The sequence below is a fragment of the Lupinus angustifolius genome, chromosome LG20 (assembly GCF_001865875.1).
Source record: "Lupinus angustifolius cultivar Tanjil chromosome LG20, LupAngTanjil_v1.0, whole genome shotgun sequence".
In the NCBI taxonomy this organism is placed as follows: domain Eukaryota; kingdom Viridiplantae; phylum Streptophyta; class Magnoliopsida; order Fabales; family Fabaceae; genus Lupinus; species Lupinus angustifolius.
The window spans coordinates 5,202,814-5,221,433 of NC_032028.1; the positions used below are offsets into that span (position 1 = coordinate 5,202,814).

Genomic DNA, 18,620 nt, shown 5'->3' on the forward strand with positions numbered 1-18,620 from the left:
ACTTTTAACAGATAGATTATAATTACTTAACCCACAGAAATGCTAATAATACCGCGATAACAAAAAGCACCGCCGTCCACGTCTAGTTAAACTTGTGATGTTTGAACAAATCCTTTATGCATTTACTGATTTTCCTCTTAAACTCCCAATCATTCCACTCATAACAAGATTCTAAGACTGCCCCTCATACTTCCACTCATAGATATTAAAACTGTACCGTACCGGCCAGTTCAACCGAAAAATCGGTGAATCGGTCCCCTAACCGGTACGGTACAAGTGTTGAACCGGCCAAGTATCAAAACCGGTCAAAAACCGGTTCAAACCGGTGAACCGACCGGTATTTTATTAAACCGGTCAGTTTATACACATAAATTTTTTTTTTTTTTAAAACTTAAAAACTCATTACAAGGATGACTCATCTTTCCAACCCTTCTTCAACACTTCAAGACACATGCTTCCAAGACATACTTAGATTACACATTTTGGTTCCTAACATTCGTGTGTAATCTCAGTGACATTTGTGTAATCTTGGAGTACTGTCTGAAGATAGGATTTGGTAGAAAAGTATAATATTCATATAACTTTGGTGTTAAATGTTAAAACTCCAAATTTATTTGTTTTGTAGAGTGGGTTATGAACTTGTGTCATTGATTTATATTTTGCGGTTGTTAAGTAATACTTTTAGATTGATATATGTTTTGTAATTTAGATTTTGAATTTGTTAAAGACTTAAAGTCGTTTGTTTATGTGAATTTTGAGTAGATTATAAATATGAATTATAAATTTAAGTATCTCCCTATTTGAATTTTTTTTGTTATAGGTTTATATATATATAAATATAAGTAGGTATGTCCGGTTTAACCGGCATGCGGTTTAATTACTGAACCACTAATTGAACCACTGTACCACTATATCAGTACCTAACCGGTTTGATAACCGGTACAGTTTTAACAACACTGCTTCCCCTTTATATATTTTCCCATTGGTATAGGCGTAGAGCTATCATCTCCATGTTATCTTTTTTTCTAATACTACTAAATATATCTTCTTACCATTTTAAGGTAAGAAATTAATTCTTTTTTCCATTACTATCATGATATCCTGTACATTCGCTTTAATCCCATAGCTTAATGGATTAGAAGGCCAATCCATTTACATTTTTTAATTAACATTAAAAACACTTTAGGAAAGAAAAAATCATCCATTTCAAGACCACAGCTTTAATAAAGTAATTTGATTTATTAAAAAAAGTTGTTTTAAAACCGTTTTTTTACCATTGTTATGTTTTCCCCCCTAAAATCACTGTTTAAAAAAATTAAAATCATTTTTAAGAAAATCACCTTTTCTAAAAAAATTACTTTTTAATTTTTTAAAAGCACTTTCTTTTTCAAAAATTGACTTTTTGAACTTCCAGAAAAAAAAATCATTTTTCAACATTGAACGTTGAAGATTTTACATATAATTTTTTAGTGAATATTTAAATATACAATGTATTCAATAATAAATTGTTACTATTAATCACATTATATTCACATGTCCTGTGAAGAAAATAAAAAAATTAATAGACAATGTTTGTGAATATTTAGTTTTCGACTAATTGAATATTCAATCAAATAAATTTTCATTCATCTATGATTAAAATATCTATTATTTTTTGTCCATTTAAATTCATTATGTTTTAATAGATAAAATTGTTTTGTCTGAATTTGAATAGATTTTGAGTAATTTTTTCACAATATCTTAAGATATATTAGATCTATTTAATATTTGTTCCTAGGTGCTCATCATTTTTGTTGATATTGAAGTGACATCTATTTTAACTATATAATAATAATAAATAATAAATAAAGAAGACTTTGTCATTGCTTTTTTAAATAAAAAACTTTCCTCCAAAAGCTCTCTACCTCTTCCTATACATCCTCACACATATGATAACATGACAAACTCTTTTATCATTTGTTTTTTATATATCTATTTATTATATTATCCTTATTTTCATTATTGATGTCACTGAATTGAAATAATGATCAACGTACACCATGGCAAAAAATATCATAAATGATGTTTTAACTTCCCAAACACACAATTTTAATTATTGATGTCATTAAATTGAAATAATAGTCACTTACCAATTCGTTATATGCCTCTTCATTTCTCTGATTTGTCACATTATCCTTATTTTTATTACTAGTGGCATTGATGTCATTGAACTAAAATAATGACCAACTTAAGTCATGGCAAAAAATCATAGATGTTGTTTTAACTTCCTAAAAACAATTTTAATTACTGATACCATTAAATTGAAATCATGACCAACGTAAATGATGGTCAACAAAATTATAGTCGATGGTTTAACTTCCCAAAACAATTAAATCATGGCTCGCCTTCAATATCATTTGAAATCACAGATAAGCCACTTTTGAATTTCACTTTAAATCTGGATGAAGGAATGATTTATAAAATGATTTTCTTCATTTTTTCTTTATGCCTTTAGAATGTCATTTGCCCCCTCTCATTTCATTTTTTCTTTATTATATGGGTTGTGTTCTTCTTCATGTTTGTCTTCTTAATTTTGCTTTATATTTGGTGAGGCTCTTTGATTTTGAAAGAAAGTGATATGTTTAATTTACCAAGGATTATTATAGGGTGATCTTCTTCCAATTTTGTTTGCCATTTGTCTTCTTAATTTTTTTTTTATATTTGCTTAGGTTCTTTGTTTTTTAATCTTAACTTTGGTCATATCTTTCAATGAAGTGTTACTTATGCTGTAATTTTTTTTTTACTTTTCTTGTGGTTCATGAGATTCATATTCATTTATGTTTATTGTTTAATGTTTTCACTGTTCTTTATTTTTTAATCTTAACTTTGGTCATATCTTTCATTGAAGCAATGTTATTAAAACCGGACCGGTCATCAAACCGGTGAGGGTACTGGTTTAGTGGTTTAACCAGTGGTTCAGTAATTAAACCGCATGGGATTAAACCGGTTAAACCGGACATACATGCTTATATATATATGTGTGTGTGTGTGTGTAAACCTGTAACAAAAATATCTAATATGTAGATACTCAAATTTATAATCCATATTTATAGTCAAAGTAAGAATTCTCATAAACAAACAACTTTAATAAATCCAAAGTCTAAATTACAAATACAAATAGTAATCCACAAGTACTTGTCTTACTTAACAAACTCGAAACATATGACGCAAGTTCATAACTCAGTCTACAAAACATATTATATATTTAAAACTTTAACATCAAAGAGTTAAAGTTGTTTCATATTGAGGTTCCATCTCTTCACCTTTAAGTCCAAAGCTTGACTAATGTTATCTTCAACTAGGTTCACATTGCATCATCATCATCTTCTAAATTTAATTGATCTACAACAATATCATTTTTCATACATCAATTTTTATACAAGTTAACAATAAAATAAATTAGTTATTAGAACCAAAACTGATAATGCAATAAAAAACATTACATGTATGAAAAAAATAAAAAATAAAAAAGTTATTAGTTGTGCATCATCATCTTCTAATTCTATGCGGTATGTGCCTATGTGGGGTTCTTTAAAATTACATGTATGAACCAACCGGTTCAATCAAATTTCGGCCGGTTCACCGGTTTTGACACGGTTCACCAGTTTTTCACCGGTTTACACCGGTTTTGATGCTTATCCGACACAACACTTGTTTCGTACCGGTTATGGGACCGGTTGACCGGTTCTCCGGTTGAACCGGCCAGTCCGAATCAGTTTTAATAACATTCCATTGAAGTGTTACTCTTATTCTGTAAATTTTTTTTTAACTTTTCTTGGTTCTTGGTATTCATCTTCGTTTATGTTTATTATTTAATACTTTCACTATTTTTTTTATATATCTTACCTTTGGTAAAAACTTTCATTGAAGTGTGACCTATTATGACTTGATATTGTTTTCCTATTTTTTGTCTTATGTCACTAACTATTTCTCCTCCGTTGAACTGTTATTCGTATGCTGTCATTTCCTTTTTACTTTTCTTAGTTCATAATATTCATGTTCATTTGTAAAAGTGTGGGTAAACCCTTAGAAACGATGAGCAACTCTATGTCCAGGAATAAATCTAGCATTTGTTCAGTGTAAACGATAATTTCATTTTGAACTTCATTCAACAATTATGAAATATATTAATGTCAAGTATAATCAAGGAAGCATGATCATATTCACATTACTACCATACCCTTAAGGGTAATCATGCATCTAATTTTTTATCAACAAAAAAACAATTGATTAGAGAATATACTCACAAAACAATAGTTTACGATGCTTAATACAAAACACTCACATGAGTTAACCATAGTTAGGATTCTTAATAGTCAATCATAACATATAATTAATGTGTAACAATCTTTCATAAATGAGCTAAGCATTCTTTATGTTGCTTCACTTGGGGGCTCAAGCACCACTTAGTGGTATTGCCTTAATCCTTATGGAATCCATTGTTCTTACAATGTATGTTAGCTAGCTCTATCAAACGTCTTGCCTCTTTTGGGTTTTAGAAGTGAATCATTTGGAACTAAATTGATGATTGTTGGAACCATATTAGGTAATGTCTTGCCTCTGTTATGCTATAATATTATTTTTTACTTTTCTTGGTTAATGATATTTATTTGTGATTGTTGTTCAATTCTTTCACTAATTTTTTTAATATCTTTGTTTTGGCCATAACATTCATTAAAGTTTTACTATTAGGCTATAATTTTTTACTCCTCTTCATCATAATATCAAACTACACATTATTTTGATCTAATTTTGGTGTACAATCCAACATAGAGTAATATAATATTATCAATAGATCAATATTGACTTTTCTGTTTTACTTTTGCTTTGCTGTACTTTAAATGTATTTTTTCATATTCAACTTTTGATATATATTGTGATATGTTTGTTTCATATTGACCAATTTACTCACACTTATCTTCTTCTTTAAACTAATAGATACTCATATGTGTCTGAAATTATTTTCAAACATTATTGATATTAATCATGCATAAAAGTAATTTGCTCCTATACAAGTGCACAGGTAACTACTAGTTATAGTAGTAAAAAAGTGTTGAAAGCGTATGAAGCTCTTGCTGGGCTCCAGTAACACGTAGAGTCATAATGCTGAGCCGACTGGGCCCAAACACACTGCTGGAGAGAATAAAGGCAGACCCTTAAAAATGATACATCCACTTGCTGAGATCAAGGATGAAGCAACTAATACTCATCCATAATCATATCTATACTATTTATATGTACATGTATTATATAATAAATAAGATATTTATATAATAAATTTAGCATTATATTACAATTGTTAAAATTTAGTATGAAATAATAAATTAGATAATATATTATATTTTTTGTATTAATAAATGTATCTTATCATCTAGTGAGTAAGAAATTAATCTATTTCAGAGTATATGATTGCATATCATAACAAGCGTTACTCACAATAATTGAATGTTTGATCTTTTAATCGTTTTTGGGATATACTGGAACTTTACCACACTAGATCAACACATTATTCACTTAATAATAAAAAATTAATATATACATATATAATTTAATTAAAAAATAAAATTATAAATATATGAGTACTCACATAACAAGTATCATAAAATATGTTCTCACAAATAAGTTATTATTGCAAGTACACATTACATTATTTTTACAAGTACTTACATGATCGATTTTTTTGTCATCCCTAATAAAAACTGCATGTTGAAGTAATATTTGAAATAATGTTTGTATTTCGTTTAGCACTTTTCATAATTAAATCGATGGGCCAAGAATATAATGGCCCAAGTGATATTTCCTTTTATTTCAGCAACTATATAGGATGTAATATCCCGATGATCGATGAGTTAGAATTTAGTATTACTCGATTCCTTACATTTATAGTTTTTCTGTTTTTGCCTAAAATTGCTTTGGTAGGATTCCACAATTTAATAATAGTGTTTTTATTGAGCTCTTCTAGAACATTGGGTTTGGGTTCATGAAATGAAAGCTTCGCCTTAGACATTTGTCCAACAATATTAAGAGTGTGTTATTAAACTAGGATTGGTGAACGACTCGGTCAGAGTAACCAATGAATCGATGGTTGGATCGGTTAACTCGGTTTATATTAAAAATTCTAAAAAACTCATAATACTACATAACAACATTTAATAATTATATATTGAAATTTTAAAAACATTAGCATACCTCATTAAACAACCAACAAAGAAGATTTTACTTATATAAAATAACACAAACAAGTTGAAAACATTATTAAACAACATATAAACTATGTTTTAACTACAACAAAAATGTACAATAAATTTAAAATTTAATTAAATAAAGAAGATTTTGCTATAACATAAGTTAATAAATGACAAATATGACTACAGATAAGTTAAAAGTACTGAAAATGACATTTATTTGGTTGTATTTTAAAAAATAATATTTTTTGATTGACTCGGTCGATCCAACCGCTCCAACGGTCCGACCATCCGAGTCATTAATTTTAGGCTTAAACTAACTGAGTCAACCCCATTTTGATGCAAAATCAGTTAGATGAGAGGTTCGGACCGGTTAGATGTCCGATTCACTGTTGAACCGGTCAGACCAGTCGATTCGAAGCGGGTTTTATAACACTATTTAAGACTACCACCTAAGCTTTTCTCATGTGTTTAAATCTTAACACATAACTTCTCTATTTATTGGGTTAAAGTTCACTAAATATTTTGTTTGTTACAGATATATAATAATTTTAAGCCTTCATTTGTTTTTTCAAATTCAAGATCAATACATGAACGACAACTATATGAATGAAAGAAAAAAGGTGCAGCTAATAGTGAGAGCAGAAATAGCTAGGTTGCATTTTTATTTTGAAAAAAAATGTTAATTTTCAAATTGGTCGTCCATATCAAATTGTCTTAAGATTGTGGTATTAATGGATAAAGTTGTAATACTAAATTATCTTTAATTGTTAGAGTGATGGTTAGCAAAACCAGTTTATGTCTGAGTTAAGTTATATTAGTTACACTCAATCTTATATATTTATTTTTAAATTCAACAAATCAAATGAGTTAGTGCAATAAGTGAATTGTAAGACTCATCAATTTAGTCCATTATATTTAAAAAAATGAATAAATAAAATTGAATGTAACTAATATAACTTAACTCACTTATAAATAAATTTCTTCTAATATAACATATATTTAACACAATTAATGTAGACGGGAAAATGGAGAGGGCATTTCCTCTGGTTTGAAATTCATAGCTAAGTTTATTGAATCGTATAGGAATTTACTTATTTTATTCATAGAAAAAATATATGCACACAATATAATTTTTATACTATTATTATATTATTTACTATTCATTTTTTAATTATTATTTACTCATCTTAAATAAAATAAAAATAATACAAATGAATGATTATTTATAAATATTACACTATTTTATTTATAATATCATGCATGGCAAATGGTATACAAAACGCCACTGGTTGTAAAAATAGGAGTTGAAGGAGTGGGGTATGAACAAAACAAAAACAAAAAAGGAAAGAAAGGAAGAAGATATTGAAATTGGAATGAAAAAATGATGGCAGGACATCATCATTATAGCTCCATTGATCACCATAAGGTTTCAGGATCTGTGCCCGTAAGTCATCCAAATTCATCTTCCATTCTCATCATTATCGAATACATGCATGATACAGCACGTGAAATGTTCTAATTTTTTGTCTTTTGTTGTTTTTAGAGGATATAATAACAATAATATACTAGAGACAAGATACAATAATAACATAACATAACATAACATGTGCACTAAATTCTACCTTATGTAATATGATCTCAATTTCAATCAATTCAGGCAATTCCAGATCCACCACCTATCACTGTAAATTTCACAGGTTTAATTCCCCTTTATTCTCCTCAATTTCATTACTCATTATCGTATCTTAGCACTGAATTTTTTTTATCTCTGCAGGTTCAAATTTTCAGCCATTTCCTTCATCAGGAGCACAGGGCAAAATCACTAGTGCCTCTAGGCCTCCACGTGATGCTGATGGTATATCACATGATCTCATTTCATTACTAAAAGTAGTATCTTATAAAGAAGAGTGTGTTGGTAACATTGTTCTTGAATGTACTAATGATTTGAAAATGCAACATTTTATTATTGATTTTAATGCATGCAGATACATTTTCAAAACCTGCATCTGGTTCTGATGAACCCCAACAACAGCAGAGTAGTGGTTGGTTTCGGGCTTTCACTATTGCTGCTTACAAACCATACTTCGATATCGACACTTGTGATGTTCTAGAGAGGATTAAGGATTCACTCTTCCCATTTAGAGGAACTTTCAATGAAAAAACTGCTACCAACCCTGATTTGTTAGTCTCTCTAATTCCTCATTTTTATTTAACTTACTCATCACTCATTATTATACTACCACCAATGCTATAGTTAAGCGCTATACTCTTTTATTTATTAATAATCAGTTAATCACTATCATATTAAATAAGTGTTTTTTTTTTCTTTTGCATCTTCTTGATGGTTGTTGTGTGTGAATAATGAAAATAGTCAATTTTGTATAAGGAGTAGGTGTGAACTTATTGAAAGAGACAACTCTTGTTACATATATACCAGTGTCCCATGTAGAGGATGATGCATACCATTTTGAACTTTGGAGAACAAAACATTGTTTTACCATAATAAAGAGGATGAGCTCGGACATAACGGTAAGGCAGCTCATCAAAACAACCTCCCTGCATATATACACATTCACCATAAGGAAGTCTCGTGCATTCGACTGTCATTTGTGACTGTCATTTGTTACTACCTGGCAGCAAGTAATTTTTATTTCATAATAAATGTACACACTACACAGGTATGGACCATTCTGGATTTGCACAACCTTAATATTTGTAGCAGCATCCATTGGCACATTTGTGACATTTATATCAAACAAGCTCAAGAATGAGGAATGGAATTATGACATAAATCTGGTGACTTGGTCTGCTGGTTTGTTTTACGGCTATGTCACCATTGTTCCTCTTGGTTTGTATGTAATCCTCAAATACTTCTCAGTACCATCAGGCCTTGTCCAACTATTCTGTCTCTATGGATATTCCTTGTTTATCTTTATTCCAGCTATGGTTAGTTACTGCTAAATGCTCATACAAATTTTCTCCCTTTTAGAAAAAAATTATGAAATTTTACATTTTGATCATAACCATAAAACCCTTTGTTTGGTGCAGTGTTTTTCCATTGTTCCATTGGAGATATTTAGATGGGTGATTGCAGGTGTGGCTGGATTCATGTCAGCAACATTTGTGGCACTTAACCTCAGAGCACATATCATGTCAGCAGGTGAAAGCTGGTTCTTAATTGTTGCTAGCATTTTTCTTTTGCAGCTGGCCTTATCTGTTGCACTAAAGATCTACCTCTTCACAGTATCGGTTTGAGAGGAAAATAGTATCAGCATTAATCAGTTCAATAAAATATAGATAATGATGAAAGAGCTTCCTGTGCTTTAATATTTTCATTACTACAATTTGTAGCTGAAATGTGATGACCATATTAAACTATTATGTATTCATTCATTTCTGCCAAATCAGAGGCCAATAATGATAGTTTGTGTTTTTCAAGTTTTATTCTCATCAATAATATTCTTGGACAAATACATATCATCCCACAAGACTCAAATTTTATTTTCAAATATATTGACAATCAAATCACAATATACAATATTCAATATCCATCACAAGCAGATTATGAATTGTGAGGCTATTTGCTATCACATTACAATCCTGAAACAAGAACTTGGCAAAACAATACACTCACATTCCCATATCCACAATTATATAGAAAATAAATATACATTCTGTCTCAAAAGCAAAGAATAAGGAATGAATTAAAGCACATAAAAAAATCCACCAAATAAAGCATATGAAAAAGAGAGTAATCAAACAAAGAAAGCAGTGAAGAACAATGCCAAGACCAAGCAATAATAACCCTTCCAAGCATGAGCAAGCAGAGAAGTAGCAGAAGAAAACTCTCCAGAATAAGAGTTAGTGCTGAGAACAAGAACCATCCAATCATCCTCAGAACCAAGACCTGCTATAGTATACTTAGAACTATTAAGATACTTTGTAAATCGATATGTTTTGGTATAATTGAGAAACAAAGCATCAGAGTCCAACTTGTGCACACAAACAGGCATGATGATACCATCATTTGTGGTGTTGATATTGATCTTGCATTTGTCAATGTTCTTTTGGAAGTTAGGACTCTTAGGGTGGATACCAGGGACAGGATAGTAATTAAAGTTTTGACATGGTTTGTGTTCTAGATCTTCTGCTATCTCATTAGCTAAGCAAGATGCCTTATGATGTTCTGTGAGGATAGGAAGGTTCAGAAGTTGTCTATATCTGTTGAGGTCATGAAGTAGTTCCTTCTTCTCATCTGTAGGAAAAGAGTCACATTAAGCAAAGCAAAGGACATCACATTTTATGTGTATTTGTTTCGTTATAACAACAACTAAACTTTTATCTCAATAAGTCGAGTCGGATTTGTTTTGTGATATATGTTAATGAATTTTTTCATTGATAATTTTTTGGTCAAAAGACTTTTATTTTGAAAAAAAATGGATAAAACTTTACAAATAAGTACATAATCAATGATTGTAAAATATAAGCATATGTAAATTGGTGTATAATAAAATAATGTATGAGATAATTATGTATGTTATGATTCAGTATTACTTGATTGGTTAATCTGAGCAATTAGAATAGTTTAATAAGAATATAAGGTGGTAGCAGACTTAAAATATGAAGATGTTTTTTACAATAATTTTTTATACAGTGTAATGCTTATGATCTAGCCATTAAATGATAATTACACAATAGATTACTTGTCTCGAGTTTTGATAGATTAGAACATGAATGTAAGTATAATATAATCAAATAGCTCTTATTAAAATGATATATTGTATTAATATTTTACTCACATGAATAAAGTATGAGAAAAAGATGTATGTACTGAGAGTGTACAAGATTTATACACTTCATTATATCATCCATAATTGATGTTTAATTATTATTGATTTTTCTAAAAAAAAATAATCCAAATGAAGGGTGAATAATAGTGTGCATGTATATAAATTTTTACACTATCAGCATACATATTTTACACTCATAAAATTTTGATGATTTTGTATTAATGTGAAAGTTTATATACACGTAGAAGTTTTAATATGAAGGTTGATTTTATTATAAAATCACCTATCCAAAAGGGTGTTGTAGTCTACGTCCCAAGTTAATTAGAGTGCTACATTTTTTATTTTTTTCTTTTAATTTTTTTATTTTATCCACATATTAATATATGATTGGATTGAGACAAATAATGAAACACTACTGGGGACAGGTCCCATCCGAGTTTAACCACTGTAAATGGACCACTCTTCTTAAAATATAAGCATAAAAAATAAGAGAAAATAATTGTAAGGTCAACTCCTCTCTTAAAGAAACCAGTACTGGAATATGTGGTTGAGAATTTTTTAAAGAAGTTTTATTTATTTTTAATAGATTATAACATGTAATCATAATCGTTAAAAAAAAATTTGGTCACATGTCATTATCCTATCCAGCACTGGACTCTCCAGTACCATAGAGGATCCATTTCCGTGATAGAAATTAATGTAGAAACATTATTGACTAACTAACAAATCAGTTAAACATAGAATAGGACAAAAATAAAGATCATATAGGTAAAAAATAACAGTTTGGAAAAGTTTTTAGAGTAATATATACATTAGAATGATAATATTTTTCATTATATATTTGGACATGGGAGAGTGAAAGAGAGAAAGTTACCTGTAGAAAACACTGGACTAGGAAACAAATGGAAGGCAAGGAGAGACACAAGGCAGACAACAAGTTTAAAGGATGCCATGTGTGATACTTAAATGAAGTGCAAAAAGAGAGGACCACTTGCAAGAACAATATGGTCATGATTGTAGACCATCTCCATATATATAAGACCCTTAGAGGGGAATAATTTACAGTATAAGCTAGGGTGATTAAAAATAAAATAGACTTTTGCTAAAGATTAATAACAGGGTGCCAAAAATAAAATAGACTTTTGAATACTTTAATACAGAAATTCCGAAATGAATAAGGAAGTAATTGTTGTTAAACATTCCTTTTGCTTTTTCCTGGGAGGGAGATACTCCTAACTTTTATTGGTACCTTCCTTGTCAGAAGAGAGGACCTTCCACACTATTATTCCTTTACGTGGGCAACTACCGACGCTTGTTAAGTGCTTCTTCTTACACGTGGTGCCCATACAAAGTTTCTTTATTGGGTTTCACCACCATCAACCACCGCAACCAGCCGCGGTAGCTCTGCTACTTCTACCGCTACCTGTACGCAACCACAAAAATCGAGCTGCATTTGATGCACTTGATGTATTATCCAAAACGAAGATATAAACTTTTAGCTACATGGTTATATTTCACTTTTCAATTGCAGTTGTGATTATATTTACATAATTATAGAAAAAATGCATTAAACATGGTCATAAGTGTGATTACCAGACCAATTAAACATTTATTTAATGTTACAAGACCTCATTAAATTATCAGAATAAATGTTAGAAATTTAATTATATCCTGAAATGAATTAATTTCGTTGTAAAATGTAATTTAAAACCACATCATTACTATGAGATCTGAATTTATCAAAACCCCTCAACCATAGTTTCTTCTCTACACCAAAGAAATACGAGCTTAACTAGGTAATGGGATATGTCCCACGTGACAATGTATTAGGTTCAAAAGCACTAAATAGTAAAAGAGAATGCCCATAAACTATGTGAAATTATATGCATATCAAATGTTTTGGTATTATCATCCATCATATGTTGGAGTTGATGGTTTTACTAGCTGTTTATGAGTCAAGTGAGGGGAATGAATTGAAAGTTGTGAAATGGAAGGTTTGAAAACATTTTTGTTATCCCTTATTTCTATTCTAAAACTGATCTCGTAAACCTAAGAATCGAGTAATTTTTGTACATTAAAATGGTGGACATTTTCTAAAATTGAAACATTATGGTTGTTTTGCTCCCTTTTAAACTTAGAGATCTAAACTTTAGATCACACAAACATTCTGTGGGTAATGTGTTTTTATTACTAAATTAAACAAGTCCAAGTTTAAACCTTATTTCGTTTAAGGAAACCAAACCTACATAAGTAGAACAATCATTTCTCTCTATGCTTAGATCATGTCTAATACTGAAATGTTAGATTCTGATTAATTTTATGATTTATAATTTAATTTTATGATTTATAATTTAATTTTAAAATATTAGTGTGCACAAGTATTTCGTGTCTGTTGGCGAATATTGTGTGATACTACATATTCATTTTTTTATATTTTATTTTTTTGAATTAAAATCTATTTGTTGTGTTCGGTGTACTTTATATTATATTTTTTGTGTGATTATGATAATGTTTAATTTAAGGTGAGATATGTGGTTAATTAATGTATTGGTGGTAGTTGCTTAGGATTATATAGTTTTTTTTGTAAAAATTAAATAATGTTAAAGGCAATATAAGAAATGAAAATTACACTACGAGGGAAGTTATTTCAAGTTTTATCTTTATATATAGTATAAATGTAAAATTTTTAAGACAATATATTAATATCTTATCTCATAATTAATAATGCGTTGGTCTAGCAGTGTAGGATTTCACTGGATCGTTATTGTCGAATGTTCGATTTATGAGAGCAATATTTATTGAGAGAGTCAACCATAAACCTTAAAATGAGAAATATCTTTGGTAGAACTTATGATCTTCTCCATTAATGAAGAGAAATGTAACTTTTAATTATATATATCCTTTTAATTATAATGTAATCACACTTTTATTATTAAAAACAAGTGAAAAATATATATTTGGATGATGATGTTACTCCTTTAGTAATACAAAAGAAAAATGTAATGGAACTTTCGGCATTGAAGAGTATCTAATTTTTTTTCTTCCACAAACACATCATGATCATGAACTTTGAAGGATTTGTTTCGGCTAGACTAATTTATACTCCTAAAATGCGTCTATTGGTGGTCTTAGTGGTAAATACTCCCAGGGTGCCTCAAAGCTCTGAGTATGCCACATCAACGGCACAGTGAAAAAGAAGAAGCTAAGAATACGTGCACACTAAAAGCCAAACCTTGCGTTGCTCCATGTAATTAATAACCGTTTATAACGTGTCAAATGCATGCGATCCACATGACACGTCAACACCATCTTCTGCCACTCCTCACCACGTGTCATATCCATCTTCTTTATAATCTCAATGTCATTACCATTCTCCACTATATACTATGTGTTGCCGTAGACTTTGTTCATCACCAATTTCCTTAACAACCAAATCTACATTATTTTGCTTTAATTCCAAAACCATTCGTCACTACTTCAACTTAAACAATAAGTTTCTAACCACATTTTCAAGAACAACTCATAACATCCCAAAAAGCTTATTTGTAAGAATGGCTTCTGGTGAACAGAAATTCCCACCACAAAAACAAGATACACAGCCTGGGAAGGAACATGCCATGGATCCAGAACCCCAATATACATGTCCTGACTACAAGCCATCAAATAAACTTCAAGTATATAATTTGAGGATTTATAATTTAATTTTATGATTTGTAATGTAATTTTAAAATATTAGTGTGCACAAGTATTTCGTGTCTGTTGGCGAATATTGTGTGATACTACATATTCATTTTTTTATATTTTATTTTTTTGAATTAAAATCTATTTGTTGTGTTCGGTGTACTTTATATTATATTTTTTGTGTGATTATGATAATGTTTAATTTAAGGTGAGATATGTGGTTAATTAATGTATTGGTGGTAGTTGCTTAGGATTATATAGTTTTTTTTGTAAAAATTAAATAATGTTAAAGGCAATATAAGAAATGAAAATTACACTACGAGGGAAGTTATTTCAAGTTTTATCTTTATATATAGTATAAATGTAAAATTTTTAAGACAATATATTAATATCTTATCTCATAATTAATAATGCGTTGGTCTAGCAGTGTAGGATTTCACTGGATCGTTATTGTCGAATGTTCGATTTATGAGAGCAATATTTATTGAGAGAGTCAACCATAAACCTTAAAATGAGAAATATCTTTGGTAGAACTTATGATCTTCTCCATTAATGAAGAGAAATGTAACTTTTAATTATATATATCCTTTTAATTATAATGTAATCACACTTTTATTATTAAAAACAAGTGAAAAATATATATTTGGATGATGATGTTACTCCTTTAGTAATACAAAAGAAAAATGTAATGGAACTTTCGGCATTGAAGAGTATCTAATTTTTTTTCTTCCACAAACACATCATGATCATGAACTTTGAAGGATTTGTTTCGGCTAGACTAATTTATACTCCTAAAATGCGTCTATTGGTGGTCTTAGTGGTAAATACTCCCAGGGTGCCTCAAAGCTCTGAGTATGCCACATCAACGGCACAGTGAAAAAGAAGAAGCTAAGAATACGTGCACACTAAAAGCCAAACCTTGCGTTGCTCCATGTAATTAATAACCGTTTATAACGTGTCAAATGCATGCGATCCACATGACACGTCAACACCATCTTCTGCCACTCCTCACCACGTGTCATATCCATCTTCTTTATAATCTCAATGTCATTACCATTCTCCACTATATACTATGTGTTGCCGTAGACTTTGTTCATCACCAATTTCCTTAACAACCAAATCTACATTATTTTGCTTTAATTCCAAAACCATTCGTCACTACTTCAACTTAAACAATAAGTTTCTAACCACATTTTCAAGAACAACTCATAACATCCCAAAAAGCTTATTTGTAAGAATGGCTTCTGGTGAACAGAAATTCCCACCACAAAAACAAGATACACAGCCTGGGAAGGAACATGCCATGGATCCAGAACCCCAATATACATGTCCTGACTACAAGCCATCAAATAAACTTCAAGTATATATATACTCATACTTAAACTCTTACTTTTATTTTTATAAATAAATTTATGATTAGTTAATGACAGTGATTAATAATCTAATTGCAATCTTAATTGGCTTCGCCACAATCCAACATTTTCCTTAATGGGTTAACTATATTGATCATGAATATTCGTATTAAACAATCCATTGATTATTGACTATTTGTAATATACATGATTGATTATGAATTTATATATATGTCATGAATCGCTTAATAAAAATTAATCAATCATGGCATAAACACTTTGTAGATATAATGCCTCTCAACACAACATTTTATCATATGAATCGATTTCCTAATGTTATAATATTTGTGTTCTAAAGAGCTTGCAACAATTCATTATGCCATGAGTATGATGTTGCTACTTGTAAGAGCACACATTTTGAAGTATTGTTCAAATTATAAAACAGAAATAACATGTAATGATTTGTTTTGATACATATATGTCATATAATATATTTTTCTCTCATTATAGTTGACATGGTATGTTTACAAATTTCCAGGGGAAGATAGCAGTAATAACTGGTGGTGACTCTGGGATTGGAAGAGCTATATGCAACTTATTTGCCTTGGAGGGTGCCACTGTGGCCTTCACATATGTGAAGGGACAAGAGGACAAGGATGCAAGGGACACTTTGGAAATGATCAAGAAGATCAAAACTTCAGATGCTAAAGATCCAATAGCCATAGCAGCTGATTTGGGTTTTGATGAGAATTGTAAGAAAGTGGTGGATGAGGTTGTGAGTGCATATGGCCACATTGATATTCTGATCAACAATGCAGCTGAACAATATGAGTGTGCATCAGTGGAGGAAATTGATGAGCCAAGGCTTGAGAGGGTGTTTAGGACTAATATCTTCTCATATTTCTTCATGACTAGGTAAATGATAATATAGTGTAATATCTATACACTAACATAGTAAAGATTATCAATTTTATTTAAGAGTCAAATGATGATTGAAAATGAATATTGTATGATACATTGACAATATAACAGCGGTAACAAATTATATGAGTCATGCACAACATATGCGCTTAATAATAATATAAAAATGGTGCCTTGATGTTATAATATTGGTAGGCATGCCCTGAAGCACATGAAGGAAGGAAGCAGCATCATCAACACAACATCAGTGAATGCATACAAAGGGAATGCCAAACTATTGGACTACACCTCCACAAAGGGTGCAATTGTGGCATTTACAAGGGGTCTCTCTCTTCAACTAGTTAGCAAGGGAATAAGAGTTAATGGAGTTGCACCTGGACCTATATGGACTCCATTAATACCAGCCTCATTCAAGGAAGAAGAAACTGCTCAATTTGGTGGCCAGGTTCCAATGAACAGAGCTGGTCAACCTATTGAGGTTGCTCCCTCCTTTGTCTTTCTTGCATGCAACCAATGCTCCTCTTATATCACAGGACAAGTGCTACACCCCAATGGTAACACTATTACACAAGTTAAATATGGTTTTATATTGAACTTATTCTATAATTTGTGTCATTTATTTTTGAAGAAAATCAATTTTGAATAGGTGTCTAATAAATTATAACTTAAACAGATTATGGTTCTGATGTTTTTACACTATAACCAGAATGTGTTGAGGTTACTAATTAATATGGAAAAAAATTCCCCATGCAGGTGGAACAGTTGTGAATGGTTGAAGAATATGAAGATATATGGGAAAAGATGCATGGAGGAAGGAAAATTTAAGTGAGAGTACTACATGTGCACTTACTCGTTTGGTTATTTTGTTCAGAATAATGTATCACCTCTCTATAGGAGAGTACTTTTCTCCTCATCTCAATTCAGAATGTTGCATCTGTCTTCCTTTTACTTATTCTTTTATTTACTTCAAAAAGATCATAAAAGATATTTGGACTTTATAAAGTAAAATACGATTGCTGCTACAACAACAGAGGTTCTTCAAGGTTTGACAAACATACCAAGAACCTGATGTTCCAAAAGGGAGTAAGCGGGAAAGAAGTGAGAATTGAAGTATGTTTTCATAACCAAGAAAAACATGATTCTATGACTCATTGTACTCTATAATATGATGTTTGAAAGTAAGAGAGTCACATAATCAAGTTTTTCCTTTAACTATTTCCCTCTTTTCCTAATCATGGAACTCCTATCCTAGGCTTCCTTCTCAGCCTTCACTCATCTATGTTCCTCTCACCAAGTTCTTCAAGGCTTCGATTTTATGAGACTACATTAGAAGTATTTTTTCTGTTAGGTGAAACCAATTTTTCAATTCTATTATTGTCTTTGGTTTATATTGTTCTTCTACTCCAAGCTTTGGTATAGTAGCGTACTTATAAAACCTGCAAACCATGGAGACATATTACTGCATATAACCTAGAAGAATATGAATGGCTAAATATAAATAAACTTGAACAGTTAAAATGAGGGATTAAACTATGTCTTTTGCACAAAAGCACTGACCGTACATAAATTTCTTTGGCCTGATTTGAGGAGTATACTATCCTTGTAGTCCGATTAAAATAGCTTATGCTTTTTGCAATGCTGCTTCCTCT

The 18,620-nt window shown here is 30.3% G+C and overlaps 3 protein-coding genes across 5 annotated transcripts; 2 read left to right on the plus strand and 1 right to left on the minus strand.

Moving 5' to 3' along the window:
- LOC109335645 (protein YIPF1 homolog) lies at positions 7,517-9,669 on the plus strand. Its single transcript, XM_019571802.1, has 6 exons — positions 7,517-7,671; positions 7,885-7,924; positions 8,002-8,082; positions 8,213-8,408; positions 8,906-9,173; positions 9,276-9,669. The coding sequence occupies exons 1-6, from the start codon at positions 7,609-7,611 to the stop codon at positions 9,480-9,482; spliced, it is 855 nt and encodes a 284-aa protein (XP_019427347.1). The 5' UTR covers positions 7,517-7,608; the 3' UTR covers positions 9,483-9,669.
- LOC109335163 (uncharacterized GPI-anchored protein At3g06035-like) lies at positions 9,715-12,029 on the minus strand. 2 transcript variants are annotated; one of them, XM_019571256.1, is made up of 3 exons: positions 11,892-12,029; positions 9,950-10,482; positions 9,715-9,911 (listed from the first exon to the last, which is right to left on the minus strand). In XM_019571256.1, the coding sequence occupies exons 1-2, from the start codon at positions 11,968-11,970 to the stop codon at positions 9,983-9,985; spliced, it is 579 nt and encodes a 192-aa protein (XP_019426801.1). In that variant the 5' UTR covers positions 11,971-12,029; the 3' UTR covers positions 9,715-9,911; positions 9,950-9,982. The 2 variants fall into 2 exon arrangements, with proteins under 2 accessions (XP_019426801.1, XP_019426799.1); XM_019571254.1 differs by having other exon boundaries at positions 9,715-10,482.
- LOC109335971 (glucose and ribitol dehydrogenase homolog 1-like) lies at positions 14,390-17,934 on the plus strand. Of its 2 annotated transcripts, none has more exons than XM_019572266.1 (4): positions 14,390-14,691; positions 16,589-16,965; positions 17,167-17,525; positions 17,725-17,934. In XM_019572266.1, the coding sequence occupies exons 1-4, from the start codon at positions 14,404-14,406 to the stop codon at positions 17,745-17,747; spliced, it is 1,047 nt and encodes a 348-aa protein (XP_019427811.1). In that variant the 5' UTR covers positions 14,390-14,403; the 3' UTR covers positions 17,748-17,934. The 2 variants fall into 2 exon arrangements, with proteins under 2 accessions (XP_019427811.1, XP_019427810.1); XM_019572265.1 differs by lacking the exon at positions 14,390-14,691 and adding an exon at positions 15,752-16,058.

Coding starts and splice junctions, on each gene's coding strand:
- LOC109335645 (XM_019571802.1), top strand. CDS start 7,609: ATGATGGCAGGACATCATCATTATAGCTCCATTGATCACCATAAGGTT. Junction 7,672..7,884: donor AGGTTTCAGGATCTGTGCCC/GTAAGTCATCCA, acceptor CAATCAATTCAG/GCAATTCCAGATCCACCACC. Junction 8,409..8,905: donor ACTGCTACCAACCCTGATTT/GTTAGTCTCTCT, acceptor CACACTACACAG/GTATGGACCATTCTGGATTT.
- LOC109335163 (XM_019571256.1), bottom strand. CDS start 11,970: ATGGCATCCTTTAAACTTGTTGTCTGCCTTGTGTCTCTCCTTGCCTTC. Junction 10,483..11,891: donor TAGTCCAGTGTTTTCTACAG/GTAACTTTCTCT, acceptor CTTTTCCTACAG/ATGAGAAGAAGGAACTACTT.
- LOC109335971 (XM_019572266.1), top strand. CDS start 14,404: ATGTGTTGCCGTAGACTTTGTTCATCACCAATTTCCTTAACAACCAAA. Junction 14,692..16,588: donor AGCCATCAAATAAACTTCAA/GTATATAATTTG, acceptor ACAAATTTCCAG/GGGAAGATAGCAGTAATAAC. Junction 16,966..17,166: donor TCATATTTCTTCATGACTAG/GTAAATGATAAT, acceptor TAATATTGGTAG/GCATGCCCTGAAGCACATGA.